Genomic DNA, 25,030 nt, shown 5'->3' with positions numbered 1-25,030 from the left:
TGTGTAATGCATGACAATCTCCTGCTTATTTCAGACCGGGAGGAAACTGGCACAGATGTATCTCGCACAGTCCACTGAGATTTTACTACAAGCCATCAACGTGGCCATAAACAACAGCTTGATGGATGTAGCGTCATCTGCCAGCCTTGAGATCTGTGCGTGCCTTGGACAGTTTGACCCTTTCACAGCCGCAATGTTCCTGGCGCTCCATCAGGTTTGGACATTTTTGAGACTTTTTATACTTTTATTTCATTTTATTAACCCCTTCACGATATGCGTCGTAGATGTCGGAAGCAGGTTTATGAAACGGGCTCAAGCAGCGAGCCTGCTCCACACCCGGCAGGTGATGGCTGTGTATTACGGAGCTCCGCCTGCCATTGTTAACTTGTAAAATGCCGCTGTCAATCTCTTACACCGGCATTTAACACTCACCGACGTGCGCGTGCATCATTTTCTCCACCCATCGGCACGCCCGTGACATGATTGCTGGTCGTAGAACGTGCACTGAATAACCATTGTCTGTTACTGGTTGGCAGACCTGGGATGCACAGCAATGTCTGAGGACAGTATGCAACACATAAGAAGCTGGAAATCATTATGTATGGCTGGGGGAAGACCACCTTACTGACGTGACTCCACCAAGATGCAAATTTTAGCTGTAAAAAATTAACCTTAGGCCACATTCACTTGTTCAGTATTTGGACAGTATTTTACATCAGTACTTGTAAGCCAAAATCAGGACTGGAAAAGTATAATAGAAACAAGTCACCACTTCTGCATTTATCACCCACTCCTGGCATTCGCTTACAAATACTGATGTAAAATACTGACCAAATACTGAACGTGTGAACGTGGCCTTAGACAGACTTGGTTCAAGCCACTCCACCTAGCAGATCCCAAAGGAACCTTGGCCTTTAACAACCCCTTATAGAGGGATCCTGACTTTCATCAGGGCCCCCTGGGTTACGTCCACAGAGTAGATGCTGGCCGGTGCAGTGAGCCTGGGGCAAGGATAGTCAAACTAGATAGTAAGTGCAGGAACAAAACCAGGTTCAGAATCAGAAGGCAATTCATTCTTCTGTAATCTGGAAAATAACTGGGTCAGATACTAAGATGTGAAGTCAGACAAGCTAAGGTCAAGTCAGGGGGACACAACTGGTCAGAGTCACCAGTTAAGAGCACAACAGAAAACTAACACCAGAATACAATGAGTAGCGAAGCACAATACCTGGCAACTCTCAGCAGTATGACAGGAGTGTAAGTAAGGTGTGGTGCTGCCCCACGGGCCACAGCAAGGAGGTAAGTACAGCAAGTGAGCTGCGGGACAGCATATCATTTCAGTACATATGACTTCAGTGTATATCATCATTGTTCAATTCACACCAGTTCATAGCACTTCACATCACATGGCTTTTAGATTGCAGTCCCTAAACATGCCGGACCTCTCCTTGTCCAGTATCCGTGGGGCGACCGCACGCCATATTAAAGTCCCCAAACACAGCTTTACATTTTGCAGACACTACACACGTCAGTCCTCCTCTGACTAGTTCCCATGGGTGTCCTGCACCGCTGTATCACAGACTCTTTACTCACACAGCCGTACACAGCCCAGTATATCCTCCGAATAGCAGTCTGGTACCATATCAACCTGTTCGCAATAGTTACACATGTCAGTCCTCTTTCAGGCACAGGACATCCACCTCCGGTACACCTCCAGGCACAGGACTGTCCACATCCAACTCTTTCGGGCACAGGACATCCACCTCCAGGCACAGGACTGTCCACATCCGAGACCAGTCACCATGAACAACTTGCATCGCTGCGGGTGCCAGGCTATTAAGCTGCCATAGCTGCTGGCTCCACTGGCCTGGGCCTCCATGCATTCAGCCTGCGCTCTGCAGGCCTCTGCTCTGCACACCAGCACACACCAGATTGACACTGATGTTGCACCTGACACACTCATACCCTTTACTGCAGGGCTTTTAACAAACAAACCTGTGGCTTTCAGCCACATGGAAACCCGGATCGGAAATCCGTGACTGCCATGCACACCTATGGACTTCATCCGTCTCCATGCACAACCTTGGGAGAACACACATCAACTCCTACCTGTGACACGAGTCACTGCCTCACAGTAATTATGGTGGCACTTGGTGACAGATGCAGACATTGGTGGAGCAAGTCCGGGTAAGGGTGTAACAAATAGACTTTTAAGAGGATTTTCCCCACAACAGGCATTACTAGCATATCTACAGGATAGGTGATGAATGTCTGATCACTGGGACCTATCTAATTATTAGAACGGGGATCCCTAGTAGATCCATTTAAAGTCAATGGAATTGACAGCCAAGGACAGCACTCGGCTGCTTCCATCAACTAGATGGTCTGGCAGGACACATACCTTACCAACACTTCTCCTTCATGTGGGGTATAGAGTGAGGAGGAACGTAGAGCTTGGACCATCCATTTTAGAGGTCTTTAGTGCTGGGCTATTTTTGTGGTTGCATTCATAGTCAACCATGCTATTCAGAGCCAGTACAAATGTCCTTGTCTCCATCATGCATTGACAGATCGATGACGTCTCCCGTATTTACCGTAATTCTTTCTTGTGTGTCACTTTTTATTAGACTCGAGCCCGGGCTTTTTTTTTACTAGAGACATAGACCCCCCGATTCATCATTGCCTTTGTGCCTGTTTTTTTTGTCTAGTTTTGTGTGTTTCCGCCTTTTTTTGTATGCACCCAATTCTTTATTCTTTATTCTTTTTGCGTCATTTTTAAGTCTATTCTATATGTGTTCATCTTTGGGTTTTTTCCGCGTTGTTGGCTGAGTTTAGCAATTTATTTAAAAAAAATTTTTGGGCTCATTCTATATGTACAACTTTTTAATAAGTTGCAAAACTTGGCTAAACTAACACTCCAGTCCCCCCCAGTGTGTTTTTCAGTACGGCAGTTCTTTGCCACAGTTTTGCAACATTTTTCCAAACTCACGGGTTTTTGCTTGTGCAGTGCTGGAAAGAAAGAAGACCATTTTGTTGAAAATTCATCCACCACGTGTGCCATTTTCTAGAATTTGACGCAAGAAATGACATCGAATACCACAAGACAAAAAAAGATAGTGACTTTAAAAAAAAAAAAAACGCAAATGATGAATCGGGTCCATAGAGTCTGTATATAAGGCTGAGGGATATGAGAAAGGAGATAGTTGGAGTGATTTGCTCCATATTTATTACGAGGTGGACACGGGTTAATAAATTAAGTGCATTTGGGTCTGTCTAAGGCCGGTTTCGTGCATCCATGACACACAGACTGTGCTCAGATCACAATGCTCAGCCTGACCAAGGGGTCTACCTGCCCCATATATGCCTGCGAGTCACTAAGCTTGGGTCAGTAGACCTGGGCTGGGTATTGAGATCTGAGAATGGTCAGTATTTCGTAGAAGCGTAAAACTGGCCTAAAAGTGACAAAGTCGAGTCTACTGGAGCATACTGTGTAGTAAATGTGTCTCGTCTATTAGGCACATCCATCATGTACACGGAGACTTATCTATCCATGGGTTTTCCTTCCTCAGAGCTGTGTGTCCATTCTGACAACAGAAGACTTGGTTCTTACAGCGACACTTAATACCAGCAACTCACAGTTTGCAGCCTTGATGCATCTTCTGCAATACCTAAAAGGGAAAGAAGATGACGGCCCTTTGAGGAATCAAGCCAAACAAATACTGGGGGCCACTTCAAAAGTAAGGAATTTCTTTGTAATATACTTGACCTGTTGCTTCATGGCAGCGCATGGTACACGGGGTAAAGGAACATACGAGCTAAGGCTACGTTCACATTTGCGTTGTGCGCCGCAGCGTCGGTGCCGCAACGCACAACGCAAACAAAAACGCGGCAAAACGCACGCTAAAACGCTGCGTTTTGCGACGCATGCGTCCTTTTTGGCCGAAAGTTGGACGCAAAAAAAATGCAACTTGTTGCGTTCTCTGCGCCCAACGCTTGCGGCCATGCATTGCAAAACGCAGCACAACGCATGTCCATGCGCCCCCATGTTAAATATAGGGGTGCATGACGCATGCGGCGACGTTGCGGCGCCCGACCCTGCGGCGCAGACCGCAAATGTGAACGTAGACTAAGTCCAACTGGTCTAGTAGAGTATGAGATGATCCTCTAGTGCAGAGGTCCCCAACATTTCTGACCTTGAGAGCCACATTCAGCTCAGAGAGGGCCGCAAGCCACATCCAGGCTTGAGAGAGGGTCGCGAGCCACATTCAGTTCCCACCCCTCACAATAGTGGCAACCAAAGCCCCCTTTACAGACATAATGGTAACCAAAGCTTTTCCACAAAAATCACCGCAAAACAGATCCAGGGGTTCCCACAATACCCCCATTCAGTATTCTCCTATAAAGCACTCACAAGACACTGTCACATCCAGCTTCAAGCACCTCCTCTGACAGGTGATGTCATCTTGTCTCCAGCGTACCATACTTACCGTATATACTCGAGTATAAGCCGAGATTTTCAGCCCAAATTTTTGGGCTGAAAGTGCCCCCTCGGCTTATACTCGAGTCACGGTCGGCGGGTGAGGGGGAGAGGGCGCTGAGGCATACTTACCTAGTCCTGGCGATCCTGACGCTCCCCCTGCCCGTCCCACGGTCTCCGGGTGCCGCAGCTCTTCCCCTGTTCAGCGGTCACGTGGGACCGCTCATTAGAGAAATGAATAGGCTGCTCCACCTCCCATAGGGGTGGAGCCGCCTATTCATTTCTCTAATCAGCGGTGCCGGTGACCGATGACAGAGGAAGAGGCTGCGGCACCGAAGACCAGCTGTCCGGGGGAAGGAGCGGTACGCCGGGAGCAGGTAAGTATCGCATATTCACCTGTCCTCGTTCCACACGCCGGGCGCCGCGCCATCCTCCCGGCGTCTCTTTGCACTGACTGTGCAGGTCAGAGGGCGCGATGACGCATATAGTGTGCGCGCCGCCCTCTGCCTGATCAGTCAGTGCGGAGAGACGCCGGGACGGGACGTGAGGAGCTGCAAGCAAGAGAGGTGAGTATGTGTTTTATTATTTTTATTGCAGCAGCAGCAATGGGGCAATAATGGTGCAGAGCACTGTATGGCACAGCTATGGGGCAATAATGGTGCAGAGCACTATATGGCACAGCTATGGGACAATAATGGTGCAGAGCACTATATGGCACAGCTATGGGGCAATAATGGTGCAGTGCACTATATGGCACAGCTATGGGGCAATAATGGTGCAGAGCACTGTATGGCACAGCTATGGGGCAATAATGGTGCAGAGCACTATATGGCACAGCTATGGGGCAATAATGGTGCAGAGCACTATATGGCACAGCTATGGGGCAATAATGGTGCAGTGCACTATATGGCACAGCTATGGGGCAATAATGGTGCAGAGCACTGTATGGCACAGCTATGGGGCAATAATGGTGCAGAGCACTATATGGCACAGCTATGGGGCAATAATGGTGCAGAGCACTATATGGCACGGCTATGGGGCAATAATGGTGCAGAGCACTATATGGCACAGCTATGGGGCAATAATGGTGCAGAGCACTATATGGCACGGCTATGGGGCAATAATGGTGCAGAGCACTATATGGCACAGCTATGGGGCAATAATGGTGCAGTGCACTATATGGCACAGCTATGGGGCAATAATGAATGGTGCAGAGCACTATATGGCACAGCTATGGGGCAATTATGAACGGTGCAGAGCACTATATGGCACAGCTATGGGGCCATAATGAACGGTATGGAGCATCTATTTTTATTTTTGAAATTCACCGCTAGCTGCTGCATTTTCCACCCTAGGCTTATACTCGAGTCAATAAGTTTTCCCAGTTTTTTGTGGCAAAATTGGGGGGGTCGGCTTATACTCGGGTCGGCTTATACTCGAGTATATACGGTATATTATTTCAAAACCCCTAAGACCAGGATATTTGCATCCAGATCTGCTCTTCTGTGCAGGGCTACTCACAAAGTTCACCATTTTCAGATGTGCTCTTCATACCTGTTTGCTAGAACTGGAGCTAATGCACCAAGCTGTTAGACAGCCGCGAGCCACAATTCATGGGACAGCGAGCCACATGTGGCTCCCGAGCTACAGGTTAGAGACCCCTGCTCTAGTGGTACGATGATGAGTCCCTAATCCCACAGGACCCCAAGAGGCCAGCAGAAGAGGATCCCATCTGCAGATAGATTCATTCAGCCACAAATAACCACTTAGAAGTTGATTATTTATCCTGTGTGTTCACCGATACCAATAAAGACAGAGAATACAGTGGTCGTGTTCTGTATATTTGGAAAATGGGCCCTTTTCCATTGGAGCTAAGCAGCATCATAGCATCTGCACTGACAGCTTCTACATTTGGAGATATTTCAGAGAAGACCTCTGTCATTTTCTTCTGGGGTCTCAAGATCAGGTTTTGATTTGTATTTGTAATAAATTATAACATTTGGGGACGGGAATCTTACTTTAAAAGGGGTTTAAGCCCAATATATTACAAAAGTATCAGTTGAATGGATCAATAGTTGAGTATTCACACCACCGCTCCATTCATTGTCTATAAGACTGACGGAGATTGCTGAGTTAGTCCCGTAGACAATGAATAGATCATTGAATCTAGAACCTGTTCTTGAGATAGGTGAAAGTCCCAGCAATTAGATCAACAGGGTATAACCTATCCTGTAGTTAATGGTTCCAGACCGGACAGTTCCTGAACCCTGTCCCCTGGTTCTGGAGTGGTCAGTGCCTGAACCCTGTCCCCTATTTCCAGAGCGGACAGTTCCTGAACCCTGTCCCCTGGTTCCAGAGTGGACAGTTCCTGAACCCTGTCCACTGGTTCCGGAGCGGTCAGTGCCTGAACCCTGGTTCCTGAGCGGTCAGTACCTGAACCCTGTCCCCTGGTTCCGGAGCGGTCAATGCCTGGACCCTGTTTCCTGGTTCCAGAGCGGACAGTTCCTGAACCCTGTCCGCTGGTCCTGGAGCGGCCAGTGTCTGAACCCTGTCCCCTGGTTCCGGAGCGGACAGTTCCTGAACCCTGTCCCCTGGTTCCGGAGCGGTCAGTGCCTGAACCCTGTCCCCTGGTTCCTGAGCGGTCAGTGCCTGAACCCTGTCCCCTGGTTCCGGAGCGGTCAGTGCCTGAACCCTGTCCCCTGGTTCCTGAGCGGTCAGTGCCTGAACCCTGTCCCCTGGTTCCGGAGCGGTCAATGCCTGGACCCTGTTTCCTGGTTCCAGAGCGGACAGTTCGTGAACCCTGTCCACTGGTCCTGGAGCGGCCAGTGTCTGAACCCTGTCCCCTGGTTCCGGAGCGGACAGTTCCTGAACCCTGTCCCCTGGTTCCGGAGCGGTCAGTGCCTGAACCCTGTCCCCTGGTTCCTGAGCGGTCAGTGCCTGAACCCTGTCCCCTGGTTCCGGAGCGGTCAGTGCCTAAACCCTGTCCCCTGGTTCCTGAGCGGTCAGTGCCTGAACCCTGTCCCCTGGTTCTGGAGCGGTCAATGCCTGGACCCTGTTTCCTGGTTCCAGAGTGGACAGTTCCTGAACCCTGTCCCCTGGTTCCTGAGCAGTCAGTGCCTGAACCCTGTCCCCTGGTTCTGGAGTGGCCAATGCCTGGACCCTGTTTCCTGGTTCCAGAGCGGACAGTACCTGAACCCTGTCCCCTGGTTCCGGAGCGGTCAATGCCTGGACCCTGTTTCCTGGTTCCAGAGCAGACAGTTCCTGAACCCTGTCCCCTGGTTCCTGAGCGGTCAGTGCTTGAACCCTGTCCCCTGGTTCCGGAGTGGTCAATGCCTGGACCCTGTTTCCTGGTTCCAGAGCGGACAGTTCCTGAACCCTGTCCCCTGGTTCCTGAGCAGTCAGTGCCTGAACCCTGTCCCCTGGTTCTGGAGTGGCCAATGCCTGGACCCTGTTTCCTGGTTCCAGAGCGGACAGTACCTGAACCCTGTCCCCTGGTTCCGGAGCGGTCAATGCCTGGACCCTGTTTCCTGGTTCCAGAGCAGACAGTTCCTGAACCCTAATCAAAAAGAACCTAGCACTCAACTTGATGCTTTAGAGTGAGTTTTATTGTAGTGGTACTCAAAACGTTTCGATCCTACACCTGGACCTTCGTCAGTTACTACATGTGAAATATAACCAAATGTGAAAACAATACAAAAAAGGGTAAACCATAACAAAAACAATTATACAAAAAAAGTATATACATAAATGCTGAGGAGAGAATATAGCATCGATATCTATACATGGTCAAGTGTATCCAAGAAACTTATGCTGGAGAGAAACCCCAAGAATCTAGGCTAGGGTGCTCCACCTATGCTCAGAAGTGGGGGACCCCCCATAAATAGAACAGTGAGGGGTAAGGTACATACCGTACTGCAGAGTATAAAGGGGGACCAAAGGGTCAGAAGACACACAGGGGCGGCGTCTGTAAATGTGCAAACAAACCCCCCAGGGGTTGTGTGAGATATGCATAACAGTTGGTGGATGTGAGAGGAGACACACAGGATGACTCATACCTTACACAAGAACCAGACAGGAGCGGTACTATGGGTGTGAAATGAAACAAAGGAAAGGGTTGGTTACCTTCTCAAAGAAAACAGGAAGGGATGAGATAGGCGCGGGTGTGAGAATTACCTGTGGAGACCGTGGCAGATTGTATTGGGAGCAGACGCGGATTCCACCGCTGGTCTGCCGGTGAGGAGAGACATCGCCGTTATGAGGAAGTAGGGCGGGACTGACAGTGCCAGAGAGCCAATCAGCGGCAGAACCGCTGACCGGAAGTGACGTCGCGCGGGATAACCACACAGTGCAGTTGCGTACAGAGATGTGATGTGTGGTGAGCGGAAGTGACGTCAGGTAGTCAGGGTAACTGGGCGATACACAACCCTGGTAAGAGATAACCAAGCGCTATTGTGAGACATGAATGGACACAAGTGTGGAGAGCATAGGTACATTGCAGGATGAGTGGACCTAGAGCTGAGGTGCCCAAACGGAGTATTCTGTAGAGGGTGAACGGACTCCTTGGTGGTGGTGATCCTACGTTCTATTATTTTGCCATATAACGATAGGCCGATGTGTATAGTGGGCTTGGTTCAACGTGACATGCGGAAGTGACACAGATCTCAATACAGGCGATTCTAGTAGCAAAAAAGAAGAAGAGAGTTAGCTCACTGTAGATACACATTATAATGGTATATAAACAATAGGATGGCTGGAGTCCGTACAATCAACAAATGGAATAATACATTTTAATCATTTTTATATATTATTTTTATATAAAAGAGGCTAAATCGTAGTCTCTATTAAGTCCCAGCGGATGAAGTGTCTCTAATGTATGGATCCAAAATGCCTCCCGTCTTTTAAGACGGGCCACCCGGTCCCCACCCCTCCTGAAAGGGGGGATATGCTCTATGACCTGATACTGTAGCTGAGAGACAGTGTGGCCCTGATTGTGAAAGTGAAGGGGAATGGGTAACAGTAAGTTCTTGCGGCGGATTGTCGATTTGTGTTTAGAGACACGGTCTCGTATAGGTTGCGTGGTTTCCCCTATGTATAAAAGTCCGCAGGGACATTTGATTAGGTATATAACCCATGACGAAGCACACGTGAAATAATCCGAAATGCGAAATGACTTACCGGACCTAGGATGATGAAAGGAAGAGCCCTTAAGGACATTATGGCATTGGGCACAATTTAAGCATGGGAAGGTCCCCATGCGTGGATTCTGTAGAAACCGTTGACGAGGAGTGGACGTGCCTGATCCCAGGTCCGCCCTAACTAATGAGTCCCTGAGGTTGGGTGGATGTCTGAAACAGGGGAGGAAAGGGTTCTGGAATTCAGGTATTTTGGGGTATCCTTTTGATAGTAGGTGCCAGTGTTGGCGTATTGACCTATGTAAGATGTACGAATACGGATGATACGAGTGAACAAATGGGATCCGATTAGAAGGTCTGTTAGGTCGTGGGGTAGATGGGGCTGCAGCCTTTTCCAGTACCGAGGGTGGATAGCCCCGTTGGGTAAACTTAGTGGCCATCTCTTGGAGGCGCACTGGTTTGAGCTCCGTATCGGACACGATCCTGGAGACTCGTTGAAATTGTGACTTGGGTACTGAATTTTTAGTAGCAGGGGGGTGGAAGCTTGTAAAGTGCAACAGACTGTTGCGATCGGTACTTTTCGTGTAGAGATCCGTAGTTATGGAGCCATCTGGTTGGAGTATGACCAGGGTATCCAGAAAATTAATCTGTGTTGTACTATGAGACATGGTGAAGGAGATTCCTGGCCAGGCCGTATTAAGCCAGTCGAAGAGCACCGTGAGGGCTTCTAACGTGCCACCCCATATGCAGAACACATCATCGATGTATCGTTTCCACATGATGACGTTGTCGCGGACAAGCGGGTGAGGGTATATCAGACTCTCCTCAAAATCCGCCATGTAGCAGTTAGCATAGGGGGGCGCTACGTTAGAGCCCATCGCGGTGCCGCGGATTTGTAGATAAAAATCGTCCTGAAATAGAAAGTAATTCCGGGTGAGAATAATGGTAAGTAATTCGATACACAATTGTATTTGGTCTGGTGAGAGGCCGGATTGGGTCAGGAGTTTATGGACCGAGTTGATGCCCTCCGTGTGAGGGATGGATGTATAGAGATCCTTAACGTCCATGGTTACTAGTATGGAATGTGTAGGGATGGGACATATATCCTTCAGGGTGCTGAGGAAAGAGCCTGTATCCAGGATAAAAGATCTGGATGACCTAATCATTGGGGTGAGGATTTTTTCCAAATAAATAGCCAACGGGGAAAGAATAGAGTCGGTGGAGGCGACTATAGGCCTCCCTGGGGGTCTCTCTAAGTTTTTATGAATGTTCGGAATAGTGTAGAACACTGGAGTGATGGGATGTAATTTGGTGAGAAAGTCCCGTGTTTTGGGATCTAGGACACCCAGTTCCGTATACTTTATAAGTGTCTCTGAAATGATTTGTCGGGTTACGGACTGGGGATCATGTTGTAACTTAGTATAGACCGTGGAATTATCAAGTTGGCGTTTTATTTCTTGGAGATAGTCGGATCTATTCATAATGACAAGGGCGCCCCCTTTGTCTGCGGGTTTGAAAATAAGATTACTGTCATTCTGTAAGCTCCTTAGAGCTTGTCGTTCAATGGAGGAAAGGTTAGAGGGAAAGAATAGCTTTCCCTTACGGATGTCATCACAAAGTGTTTTAAAAGACTCTTTAACGAAGCCTATAAAAGACTCCATGGCATGCGAGCCTTGTGGTGGTCTGAAATGGCTTTTAGTATACAGGCCTAGGCTTCGTGATGAGAGAGAATTATCAGGTGAGACAGTAGGAGGCTGAATGGAGGGTAACTCAGGGGAGGTAGAGAAGAAAGCTTTCAATCTTAGGGATCTGAAGAACCTCTGAAGGTCCATCTCCAAGTCGAATGTATGGCATTGGTAGGAGGGGCAAAAGGACAAGCCCTTCTGCAGGATTTTGTATTCAGCAACTCCCAATAGTCTATCAGAGATGTTGATCACCAACGGGGTGGTCGTACCTGTGATCTCGTGATCCTCCCTTGGAGCGGGTCTCCTCCTATGTCCGTGGCCGCGCCTCGTGGCCTTCTTTTCGGGAAGCGGTGTCGTTGGCCTAAAAAACGCGGTGGGAGAGTAGCAGAGGCCCCCGACTCCTGTTCTGAGCCCGATGTCGAATAGTCTGGGGAGGTGCGTAGACCTTGGCGAGATGTGTTTCGTCGACCAGAGAAGGAGTCCTGCCATCTGTATACCTGCTGGCGCTCGTAGTCCTCTGTGTCCCTGTTGAACTTACTGCGTTTCCTGTCCTGTGTCTCCCGTCGATGCTTCTCGATGTTTTTTGTTATCTGGTCCTTAAGGATGGAGAGTTCCTCTGGAGATCCGGATGAAGATAGTTGAGCCTCGATGGATTTTATGGTCTCGGAGCTGGCAGAGATCGCCTTCTGTAGATGCTCGATCGTGAGGGTGATAATATCAAAAGAACACTTGTTTAGTATTTGTTCGTATTTAATACAGTATTCAGGAGAGTCCCGAAACAGTGTGGGACGTAGTGAGACCCGTAGACCCCTAGGGATTCGTTGTGCTCGAAGATACTCAGAGAGTGTGGCACAGTGGAGTTCAATGTTGGTAAAGTGACGAAGCTCCCGTTCTAAATCTCGGCCTCTCGCCTCTCTAGGGGGGATTTTCAGGAAATCACTATTGTAGGTGGAGCGTGCCAGGATACTGGAGGTCTCCTCAGCATTATAGGAGAATGTGGACATGACCCGTCAGTGTGCACAACGTAAGGGAAAAGTAACCATAAAAAATTGCCGTGTGCACTACTGGAAAGGAAGGTGCTAAGGTTAGGTTCCCACACCTTCTTAAACCATAATCAAAAAGAACCTAGCACTCAACTTGATGCTTTAGAGTGAGTTTTATTGTAGTGGTACTCAAAACGTTTTGGTCCTACACCTGGACCTTCGTCAGTTACTACATGTGAAATATAACCAAATGTGAAAACAATACAAAAAAGGGTAAACCATAACAAAAACAATTATACAAAAAAAGTATATACATAAATGCTGAGGAGAGAATATAGCATCGATATCTATACATGGTCAAGTGTATCCAAGAAACTTATGCTGGAGAGAAACCCCAAGAATCTAGGCTAGGGTGCTCCACCTATGCTCAGAAGTGGGGGACCCCCCATAAATAGAACAGTGAGGGGTAAGGTACATACCGTACTGCAGAGTATAAAGGGGGACCAAAGGGTCAGAAGACACACAGGGGCGGCGTCTGTAAATGTGCAAACAAACCCCCCAGGGGTTGTGTGAGATATGCATAACAGTTGGTGGATGTGAGAGGAGACACACAGGATGACTCATACCTTACACAAGAACCAGACAGGAGCGGTACTATGGGTGTGAAATGAAACAAAGGAAAGGGTTGGTTACCTTCTCAAAGAAAACAGGAAGGGATGAGATAGGCGCGGGTGTGAGAATTACCTGTGGAGACCGTGGCAGATTGTATTGGGAGCAGACGCGGATTCCACCGCTGGTCTGCCGGTGAGGAGAGACATCGCCGTTATGAGGAAGTAGGGCGGGACTGACAGTGCCAGAGAGCCAATCAGCGGCAGAACCGCTGACCGGAAGTGACGTCGCGCGGGATAACCACACAGTGCAGTTGCGTACAGAGATGTGATGTGTGGTGAGCGGAAGTGACGTCAGGTAGTCAGGGTAACTGGGCGATACACAACCCCGGTAAGAGATAACCAAGCGCTATTGTGAGACATGAATGGACACAAGTGTGGAGAGCATAGGTACATTGCAGGATGAGTGGACCTAGAGCTGAGGTGCCCAAACGGAGTATTCTGTAGAGGGTGAACGGACTCCTTGGTGGTGGTGATCCTACGTTCTATTATTTTGCCATATAACGATAGGCCGATGTGTATAGTGGGCTTGGTTCAACGTGACATGCGGAAGTGACACAGATCTCAATACAGGCGATTCTAGTAGCAAAAAAGAAGAAGAGAGTTAGCTCACTGTAGATACACATTATAATGGTATATAAACAATAAGATGGCTGGAGTCCGTACAATCAACAAATGGAATAATACATTTTAATCATTTTTATATATTATTTTTATATAAAAGAGGCTAAATCGTAGTCTCTATTAAGTCCCAGCGGATGAAGTGTCTCTAATGTATGGATCCAAAATGCCTCCCGTCTTTTAAGACGGGCCACCCGTGTTATGACCCCAATGGCGAGGGTCTCAGAGGAACGTGGAAGTCTGCAGAATACAAAAATCCAGCTCATAGGGCAGTGGTAACTGGGTTGACCATATATCTACTCCTAACGCCAACACTAGAAGTAGCCGGGGATCATTCCTACGTTGATTCTAGATGACACGCGCCAGCCGGAGAATCTAGCTACCCCTAGTAGAGGAAAACAAAGACCTTTCTTGCCTCCAGAGAAGGGGACCCCAAAGCTGGATAGAAGCCCCCCACAAATAATGACGGTGAGGTAAGAGGAAATGACAAACACAGAAATGAACCAGGTTTAGCACAGAGAGGCCCGCTTACTGATAGCAGAATAAAGAAAGGTAACTTATATGGTCAACAAAAACCCTATCAAAATCCACACTGGAAATTCAAGAACCCCCGAACCGTCTAACGGTCCGGGGGGAGAACACCAGCCCCCTAGAGCTTCCAGCAAAGGTCAGGATATAGATTAGGAACAAGCTGGACAAAAATACAAAACCAAAACAAATAGCAAAAAGCAAAAGGCAGACTTAGCTGATATAACTGGAACCAGGATCAGTAGACAAGAGCACAGCAGACTAGCTCTGATAACTACGTTGCCAGGCATTGAACTGAAGGTCCAGGGAGCTTATATAGCAACACCCCTAACTAACGACCCAGGTGCGGATAAAAGGAATGACAGAAAAACCAGAGTCAAAAAACTAGTAACCACTAGAGGGAGCAAAAAGCAAATTCACAACAGTACCCCCCCCTTAGTGAGGGGTCACCGAACCCTCACCACGACCACCAGGGCGATCAGGATGAGCGGCATGAAAGGCACGAACTAAATCGGCCGCATGAACATCAGAGGCGACCACCCAGGAATTATCCTCCTGACCATAGCCCTTCCACTTGACCAGGTACTGAAGCCTCCGCCTGGAGAGGCGAGAATCCAAGATCTTCTCCACCACGTACTCCAACTCGCCCTCAACCAACACCGGAGCAGGAGGCTCAGCAGAAGGAACTACAGGCACAATGTACCGCCGCAACAAGGACCTATGAAATACATTGTGAATAGCAAACGACACAGGAAGATCCAGACGAAAAGATACAGGATTAAGGATTTCCAATATCTTGTAAGGCCCAATAAAACGAGGTTTAAATTTGGGAGAGGAGACCTTCATAGGAACAAAGCGGGAAGAAAGCCACACCAAATCCCCAACGCGTAGTCGGGGACCCACACCGCGGCGGCGGTTGGCAAAGCGCTGAGCCTTCTCCTGTGACAACTTCAAGTTGTCCACCACATGATTCCAGATCTGCTGCAACCTATCCACCACAGAATCCACCCCAGGACAGTCAGAAGGCTCCACATGACCCGAAGAAAAGCGAGGATGGAAACCAGAGTTGCAGAAAAAAGGCGAAACCAAGGTGGCGGAACTAGCCCGATTATTAAGGGCAAACTCAGCCAACGGCAAGAATGTCACCCAATCGTCCTGATCAGCAGAGACAAAACACCTCAAATAAGCCTCCAAAGTCTGATTGGTTCGCTCCGTCTGTCCATTAGTCTGAGGATGGAAAGCAGACGAAAACGACAAATCAATGCCCATCCTACTACAAAAGGATCGCCAGAACCTGGAAACGAACTGGGATCCTCTGTCTGACACAATATTCTCAGGGATGCCGTGCAAACGAACCACGTTCTGGAAAAACACAGGAACCAGATCGGAAGAGGAAGGCAGCTTAGGCAAAGGAACCAAATGGACCATCTTGGAGAAGCGATCACATATCACCCAGATAACGGACATGCCCTGAGATAGCGGAAGATCAGAAATGAAATCCATGGAGATATGTGTCCAAGGTCTCTTCGGGACAGGCAAGGGCAAGAGCAAACCGCTGGCACGAGAACAGCAAGGCTTAGCTCGAGCACAAGTCCCACAGGACTGCACAAATGACCGCACATCCCTTGACAAGGAAGGCCACCAAAAGGACCTGGCCACCAGATCTCTGGTGCCAAAAATTCCCGGGTGACCTGCCAACACCGAGGAATGAACCTCGGAAATGACTCTGCTGGTCCACTTATCCGGGACAAACAGTCTGTCAGGTGGACAAGACTCAGGCCTATCAGCCTGAAATCTCTGCAACACACGTCGCAGATCCGGAGAAATAGCTGACAAGATAACTCCATCTTTAAGAATACCAACAGGATCAGCGACTCCAGGAGCATCAGGCACAAAGCTCCTAGAAAGAGCATCGGCCTTCACATTCTTTGAACCTGGTAAATACGAGACAACAAAATCAAAGCGGGAGAAAAACAATGACCAGCGGGCCTGTCTCGGATTAAGGCGTTTAGCAGACTCGAGATACATCAGATTTTTGTGATCAGTCAAGACCACCACACGATGCTTAGCACCCTCGAGCCAATGACGCCACTCCTCAAATGCCCATTTCATGGCCAACAACTCCCGATTGCCCACATCATAATTTCGCTCGGCAGGCGAAAATTTCCTAGAGAAAAAGGCACAAGGCTTCATAACAGAGCAACCAGGGCCTCTCTGCGACAAAACGGCCCCTGCCCCAATCTCCGAAGCATCCACCTCAACCTGAAAGGGAAGTGAGACGTCAGGCTGGCACAAAACAGGCGCCGAAGTAAACCGGCGTTTCAACTCCTGGAAAGCCTCCACGGCAGCAGGAGCCCAGTTAGCTACATCGGAGCCCTTCTTGGTCATATCCGTCAAAGGTTTCACAATGCTAGAAAAATTAGCGATAAAACGACGGTAGAAGTTAGTGAAGCCCAAGAACTTCTGAAGACTCTTAACTGACGAGGGCTGAGTCCAATCAAGAATAGCTCGGACCTTGACTGGGTCCATCTCCACAGCAGAAGGGGAAAAAATGAACCCCAAAAAGGGAACCTTCTGTACACCAAAGAGACACTTTGAGCCCTTGACAAACAAAGAATTTTCACGCAAAATTTTAAAGACCAACCTGACCTGCTCCACATGCGAATCCCAATTATCAGAAAAAACCAAAATATCATCCAGATAAACAATCAAAAATTTATCCAGATACTTCCGGAAAATGTCATGCATAAAGGACTGAAAAACTGAAGGCGCATTGGAGAGCCCAAAAGGCATCACCAAGTACTCAAAATGACCTTCGGGCGTATTGAATGCGGTTTTCCATTCATCACCTTGCTTAATGCGCACAAGGTTGTACGCACCACGAAGGTCTATCTTGGTGAACCACTTGGCACCCTTAATCCGGGCAAACAAGTCAGACAACAGCGGTAAAGGATACTGAAATTTGACAGTGATCTTATTTAAAAGCCGATAATCAATACAAGGTCTCAAAGATCCGTCCTTTTTTGCCACAAAAAAGAATCCCGCACCAAGAGGGGAAGAAGACGGACGAATATGTCCTTTTTCCAGAGACTCCTTGATATATGAACGCATAGCGGTATGTTCAGGTACCGACAGATTAAACAGTCTTCCCTTAGGAAATTTACTGCCTGGGATCAAATCTATAGCACAGTCACAGTCCCTATGAGGAGGCAGTGCACTGGACTCAGACTCACTGAAGACATCCTGATAATCAGACAAATACTCCGGAACTTCCGAAGGCGTAGAAGAAGCAATAGACACAGGCAGGGAATCCTCATGAATACCACGACAGCCCCAACTTGAGACTGACATAGCCTTCCAGTCCAGGACTGGATTATGGGTCTGTAACCATGGCAGCCCTAAAACGACCAAATCATGCATTTTATGTAAAACCAGGAAACGTATCACCTCGCGGTGTTCAGGAGTCATGCACATGGTAACCTGTGTCCAATACTGCGGTTTATTTGCTGCCAATGGTGTAGCATCAATACCCCTAAGAGGAATAGGATTTTCTAATGGTTCAAGAGTAAAACCACAGCGCTTAGCAAATGAGAGATCCATGAGACTCAGGGCAGCACCTGAATCTACAAACGCCATGACAGGATAAGATGACAGTGAGCAAATCAAAGTTACAGACAGAATAAACTTAGGATGCAAATTACCAACGGTGACAGGACTAACAACCTTAGATATACGTTTAGAGCATGCTGAGATAACATGTGTAGAATCACCACAGTAGTAGCACAAGCCATTCCGGCGTCTATGAATTTTCCGCTCATTTCTAGTCAGGATTCTATCACATTGCATTAAATCAGGTGTCTGTTCAGACAACACCATGAGGGAATTTGCGGTTTTTCTATCACATTGCACCGAATTAGGTGTCTGTTCAGACAACACCATGAGGGAATTTGCGGTTTTGCGCTCTCGCAACCGCCGGTCAATTTGAATAGCCAGTGCCATAGTATCATTCAGACCTGTGGGAATGGGAAAACCCACCATAACATTCTTAATGGCTTCAGAAAGGCCATTTCTAAAATTAGCGGCCAGTGCACACTCGTTCCAATGTGTCAGCACGGACCATTTCCGAAATTTTTGGCAATACACTTCAGCCTCGTCCTGCCCCTGAGACATAGCCAGCAAGGCCTTTTCTGCCTGAATCTCAAGATTGGGTTCCTCATAAAGTAAACCGAGCGCCAGAAAAAACGCATCAAGATCAGCCAATGCCGGATCTCCTGGCGCCAGCGAAAAAGCCCAATCCTGAGGGTCGCCCCGTAAGAACGAAATAACAATTTTTACTTGCTGAGCAGAATCTCCTGATGAACAGGGTCTCAGGGACAAAAACAATTTACAATTATTCACGAAATTCCTAAACTTAAACCTGTCTCCGGAAAACAGTTCAGGAATCGGTATTTTAGGTTCTGACCTAGGATTTCTGATAACATAGTCTTGTATGCCCTGCACACGAGTAGCCAGCTGGTCCACACTTGTAATCAAGGTCTGGACATTCATGTCTGCAGCAAGCATAGCCACTCTGAGGTAAAGGGGAAGGAGAAAAAAAAAACTCAGAATCTTCTTTCTTATAATCCCTCTTCTGCAATGCATTAAACATTTAATACTGGCCTGGCAAACTGTTATGACCCCAATGGCGAGGGTCTCAGAGGAACGTGGAAGTCTGCAGAATACAAAAATCCAGCTCATAGGGCAGTGGTAACTGGGTTGACCATATATCTACTCCTAACGCCAACACTAGAAGTAGCCGGGGATCATTCCTACGTTGATTCTAGATGACACGCGCCAGCCGGAGAATCTAGCTACCCCTAGTAGAGGAAAACAAAGACCTTTCTTGCCTCCAGAGAAGGGGACCCCAAAGCTGGATAGAAGCCCCCCACAAATAATGACGGTGAGGTAAGAGGAAATGACAAACACAGAAATGAACCAGGTTTAGCACAGAGAGGCCCGCTTACTGATAGCAGAATAAAGAAAGGTAACTTATATGGTCAACAAAAACCCTATCAAAATCCACACTGGAAATTCAAGAACCCCCGAACCGTCTAACGGTCCGGGGGGAGAACACCAGCCCCCTAGAGCTTCCAGCAAAGGTCAGGATATAGATTAGGAACAAGCTGGACAAAAATACAAAACCAAAACAAATAGCAAAAAGCAAAAGGCAGACTTAGCTGATATAACTGGAACCAGGATCAGTAGACAAGAGCACAGCAGACTAGCTCTGATAACTACGTTGCCAGGCATTGAACTGAAGGTCCAGGGAGCTTATATAGCAACACCCCTAACTAACGACCCAGGTGCGGATAAAAGGAATGACAGAAAAACCAGAGTCAAAAAACTAGTAACCACTAGAGGGAGCAAAGAGCAAATTCACAACACACCCGGTCCCCACCCCTCCTGAAAGGGGGGATATGCTCTATGACCTGATACTGTAGCTGAGAGACAGTGTGGCCCTGATTGTGAAAGTGAAGGGGAATGGGTAACAGTAAGTTCTTGCGGCGGATTGTCGATTTGTGTTTAGAGACACGGTCTCGTATAGGTTGCGTGGTTTCCCCTATGTATAAAAGTCCGCAGGGACATTTGATTAGGTATATAACCCATGACGAAGCACACGTGAAATAATCCGAAATGCGAAATGACTTACCGGACCTAGGATGATGAAAGGAAGAGCCCTTAAGGACATTATGGCATTGGGCACAATTTAAGCATGGGAAGGTCCCCATGCGTGGATTCTGTAGAAACCGTTGACGAGGAGTGGACGTGCCTGATCCCAGGTCCGCCCTAACTAATGAGTCCCTGAGGTTGGGTGGACGTCTGAAACAGGGGAGGAAAGGGTTCTGGAATTCAGGTATTTTGGGGTATCCTTTTGATAGTAGGTGCCAGTGTTGGCGTATTGACCTATGTAAGATGTACGAATACGGATGATACGAGTGAACAAATGGGATCCGATTAGAAGCTCTGTTAGGTCGTGGGGTAGATGGGGCTGCAGCCTTTTCCAGTACCGAGGGTGGATAGCCCCGTTGGGTAAACTTAGTGGCCATCTCTTGGAGGCGCACTGGTTTGAGCTCCGTATCGGACACGATCCTGGAGACTCGTTGAAATTGTGACTTGGGTACTGAATTTTTAGTAGCAGGGGGGTGGAAGCTTGTAAAGTGCAACAGACTGTTGCGATCGGTACTTTTCGTGTAGAGATCCGTAGTTATGGAGCCATCTGGTTGGAGTATGACCAGGGTATCCAGAAAATTAATCTGTGTTGTACTATGAGACATGGTGAAGGAGATTCCTGGCCAGGCCGTATTAAGCCAGTCGAAGAGCACCGTGAGGGCTTCTAACGTGCCACCCCATATGCAGAACACATCATCGATGTATCGTTTCCACATGATGACGTTGTCGCGGACAAGCGGGTGAGGGTATATCAGACTCTCCTCAAAATCCGCCATGTAGCAGTTAGCATAGGGGGGCGCTACGTTAGAGCCCATCGCGGTGCCGCGGATTTGTAGATAAAAATCGTCCTGAAATAGAAAGTAATTCCGGGTGAGAATAATGGTAAGTAATTCGATACACAATTGTATTTGGTCTGGTGAGAGGCCGGATTGGGTCAGGAGTTTATGGACCGAGTTGATGCCCTCCGTGTGAGGGATGGATGTATAGAGATCCTTAACGTCCATGGTTACTAGTATGGAATGTGTAGGGATGGGACATATATCCTTCAGGGTGCTGAGGAAAGAGCCTGTATCCAGGATAAAAGATCTGGATGACCTAATCATTGGGGTGAGGATTTTTTCCAAATAAATAGCCAACGGGGAAAGAATAGAGTCGGTGGAGGCGACTATAGGCCTCCCTGGGGGTCTCTCTAAGTTTTTATGAATGTTCGGAATAGTGTAGAACACTGGAGTGATGGGATGTAATTTGGTGAGAAAGTCCCGTGTTTTGGGATCTAGGACACCCAGTTCCGTATACTTTATAAGTGTCTCTGAAATGATTTGTCGGGTTACGGACTGGGGATCATGTTGTAACTTAGTATAGACCGTGGAATTATCAAGTTGGCGTTTTATTTCTTGGAGATAGTCGGATCTATTCATAATGACAAGGGCGCCCCCTTTGTCTGCGGGTTTGAAAATAAGATTACTGTCATTCTGTAAGCTCCTTAGAGCTTGTCGTTCAATAGAGGAAAGGTTAGAGGGAAAGAATAGCTTTCCCTTACGGATGTCATCACAAAGTGTTTTAAAAGACTCTTTAACGAAGCCTATAAAAGACTCCATGGCATGCGAGCCTTGTGGTGGTCTGAAATGGCTTTTAGTATACAGGCCTAGGCTTCGTGATGAGAGAGAATTATCAGGTGAGACAGTAGGAGGCTGAATGGAGGGTAACTCAGGGGAGGTAGAGAAGACAGCTTTCAATCTTAGGGATCTGAAGAACCTCTGAAGGTCCATCTCCAAGTCGAATGTATGGCATTGGTAGGAGGGGCAAAAGGACAAGCCCTTCTGCAGGATTTTGTATTCAGCAACTCCCAATAGTCTATCAGAGATGTTGATCACCAACGGGGTGGTCGTACCTGTGATCTCGTGATCCTCCCTTGGAGCGGGTCTCCTCCTATGTCCGTGGCCGCGCCTCGTGGCCTTCTTTTCGGGAAGCGGTGTCGTTGGCCTAAAAAATGCGGTGGGAGAGTAGCAGAGGCCCCCGACTCCTGTTCTGAGCCCGATGTCGAATAGTCTGGGGAGGTGCGTAGACCTTGGCGAGATGTGTTTCGTCGACCAGAGAAGGAGTCCTGCCATCTGTATACCTGCTGGCGCTCGTAGTCCTCTGTGTCCCTGTTGAACTTACTGCGTTTCCTGTCCTGTGTCTCCCGTCGATGCTTCTCGATGTTTTTTGTTATCTGGTCCTTAAGGATGGAGAGTTCCTCTGGAGATCCGGATGAAGATAGTTGAGCCTCGATGGATTTTATGGTCTCGGAGCTGGCAGAGATCGCCTTCTGTAGATGCTCGATCGTGAGGGTGATAATATCAAAAGAACACTTGTTTAGTATTTGTTCGTATTTAATACAGTATTCAGGAGAGTCCCGAAACAGTGTGGGACGTAGTGAGACCCGTAGACCCCTAGGGATTCGTTGTGCTCGAAGATACTCAGAGAGTGTGGCACAGTGGAGTTCAATGTTGGTAAAGTGACGAAGCTCCCGTTCTAAATCTCGGCCTCTCGCCTCTCTAGGGGGGATTTTCAGGAAATCACTATTGTAGTTGGAGCGTGCCAGGATACTGGAGGTCTCCTCAGCATTATAGGAGAATGTGGACATGACCCGTCAGTGTGCACAACGTAAGGGAAAAGTAACCATAAAAAATTGCCGTGTGCACTACTGGAAAGGAAGGTGCTAAGGTTAGGTTCCCACACCTTCTTAAACCATAATCAAAAAGAACCTAGCACTCAACTTGATGCTTTAGAGTGAGTTTTATTGTAGTGGTACTCAAAACGTTTCGGTCCTACACCTGGACCTTCGTCAGTTACTACATGTGAAATATAACCAAATGTGAAAACAATACAAAAAAGGGTAAACCATAACAAAAACAATTATACAAAAAAAGTATATACATAAATGCTGAGGAGAGAATATAGCATCGATATACGAACAAATACTAAACAAGTGTTCTTTTGATATTATCACCCTCACGATCGAGCATCTACAGAAGGCGATCTCTGCCAGCTCCGAGACCATAAAATCCATCGAGGCTCAACTATCTTCATCCGGATCTCCAGAGGAACTCTCCATGCTTAAGGACCAGATAACAAAAAACATCGAGAAGCATCGACGGGAGACACAGGACAGGAAACGCAGTAAGTTCAACAGGGACACAGAGGACTACGAGCGCCAGCAGGTATACAGATGGCAGGACTCCTTCTCTGGTCGACGAAACACATCTCGCCAAGGTCTACGCACCTCCCCAGACTATTCGACATCGGGCTCAGAACAGGAGTCGGGGGCCTCTGCTACTCTCCCACCGCGTTTTTTAGGCCAACGACACCGCTTCCCGAAAAGAAGGCCACGAGGCGCGGCCACGGACATAGGAGGAGACCCGCTCCAAGGGAGGATCACGAGATCACAGGTACGACCACCCCGTTGGTGATCAACATCTCTGATAGACTATTGGGAGTTGCTGAATACAAAATCCTGCAGAAGGGCTTGTCCTTTTGCCCCTCCTACCAATGCCATACATTCGACTTGGAGATGGACCTTCAGAGGTTCTTCAGATCCCTAAGATTGAAAGCTTTCTTCTCTACCTCCCCTGAGTTACCCTCCATTCAGCCTCCTACTGTCTCACCTGATAATTCTCTCTCATCACGAAGCCTAGGCCTGTATACTAAAAGCCATTTCAGACCACCACAAGGCTCGCATGCCATGGAGTCTTTTATAGGCTTCGTTAAAGAGTCTTTTAAAACACTTTGTGATGACATCCGTAAGGGAAAGCTATTCTTTCCCTCTAACCTTTCCTCCATTGAACGACAAGCTCTAAGGAGCTTACAGAATGACAGTAATCTTATTTTCAAACCCGCAGACAAAGGGGGCGCCCTTGTCATTATGAATAGATCCGACTATCTCCAAGAAATAAAACGCCAACTTGATAATTCCACGGTCTATACTAAGTTACAACATGATCCCCAGTCCGTAACCCGACAAATCATTTCAGAGACACTTATAAAGTATACGGAACTGGGTGTCCTAGATCCCAAAACACGGGACTTTCTCACCAAATTACATCCCATCACTCCAGTGTTCTACACTATTCCGAACATTCATAAAAACTTAGAGAGACCCCCAGGGAGGCCTATAGTCGCCTCCACCGACTCTATTCTTTCCCCGTTGGCTATTTATTTGGAAAAAATCCTCACCCCAATGATTAGGTCATCCAGATCTTTTATCCTGGATACAGGCTCTTTCCTCAGCACCCTGAAGGATATATGTCCCATCCCTACACATTCCATACTAGTAACCATGGACGTTAAGGATCTCTATACATCCATCCCTCACACGGAGGGCATCAACTCGGTCCATAAACTCCTGACCCAATCCGGCCTCTCACCAGACCAAATACAATTGTGTATCGAATTACTTACCATTATTCTCACCCGGAATTACTTTCTATTTCAGGACGATTTTTATCTACAAATCCGCGGCACCGCGATGGGCTCTAACGTAGCGCCCCCCTATGCTAACTGCTACATGGCGGATTTTGAGGAGAGTCTGATATATCCTCACCCGCTTGTCCGCGACAACGTCATCATGTGGAAGCGATACATCGATGATGTGTTCTGCATATGGGGTGGCACGTTAGAAGCCCTCACGGTGCTCTTCGACTGGCTTAATACGGCCTGGCCAGGAATCTCCTTCACCATGTCTCATAGTACAACACAGATTAATTTTCTGGATACCCTGGTCATACTCCAACCAGATGGCTCCATAACTACGGATCTCTACACGAAAAGTACCGATCGCAACAGTCTGTTGCACTTTACAAGCTTCCACCCCCCTGCTACTAAAAATTCAGTACCCAAGTCACAATTTCAACGAGTCTCCAGGATCGTGTCCGATACGGAGCTCAAACCAGTGCGCCTCCAAGAGATGGCCACTAAGTTTACCCAACGGGGCTATCCACCCTCGGTACTGGAAAAGGCTGCAGCCCCATCTACCCCACGACCTAACAGAGCTTCTAATCGGATCCCATTTGTTCACTCGTATCATCCGTATTCGTACATCTTACATAGGTCAATACGCCAACACTGGCACCTACTATCAAAAGGATACCCCAAAATACCTGAATTCCAGAACCCTTTCCTCCCCTGTTTCAGACGTCCACCCAACCTCAGGGACTCATTAGTTAGGGCGGACCTGGGATCAGGCACG

The 25,030-nt window shown here is 47.9% G+C and overlaps 1 protein-coding gene across 3 annotated transcripts in view; it reads left to right on the top strand.

Annotated features, from left to right (window-relative positions):
• CFAP46 (cilia and flagella associated protein 46) overlaps positions 1–25,030 on the top strand; it is a 254,459-nt gene that overhangs the window by 165,666 nt on the left and 63,763 nt on the right. For all 3 annotated transcript variants that reach the window (XR_013214466.1, XM_077258533.1, XM_077258532.1), the window contains exons 44-45: positions 35–214; positions 3,570–3,737. Coding sequence is in view for 2 of the 3 variants with exons in the window: in XM_077258533.1 (XP_077114648.1) it covers positions 35–214; positions 3,570–3,737 (348 nt within the window). In the remaining variant the exon portion in view is untranslated. The remainder of the gene's footprint in view (positions 1–34; positions 215–3,569; positions 3,738–25,030) is intronic.

Source organism: Ranitomeya variabilis, chromosome 4 (genome assembly GCF_051348905.1).
Source record: "Ranitomeya variabilis isolate aRanVar5 chromosome 4, aRanVar5.hap1, whole genome shotgun sequence".
In the NCBI taxonomy this organism is placed as follows: Eukaryota; Metazoa; Chordata; class Amphibia; order Anura; family Dendrobatidae; genus Ranitomeya; species Ranitomeya variabilis.
This window is presented reverse-complemented; position numbering and strand designations above follow the sequence as displayed.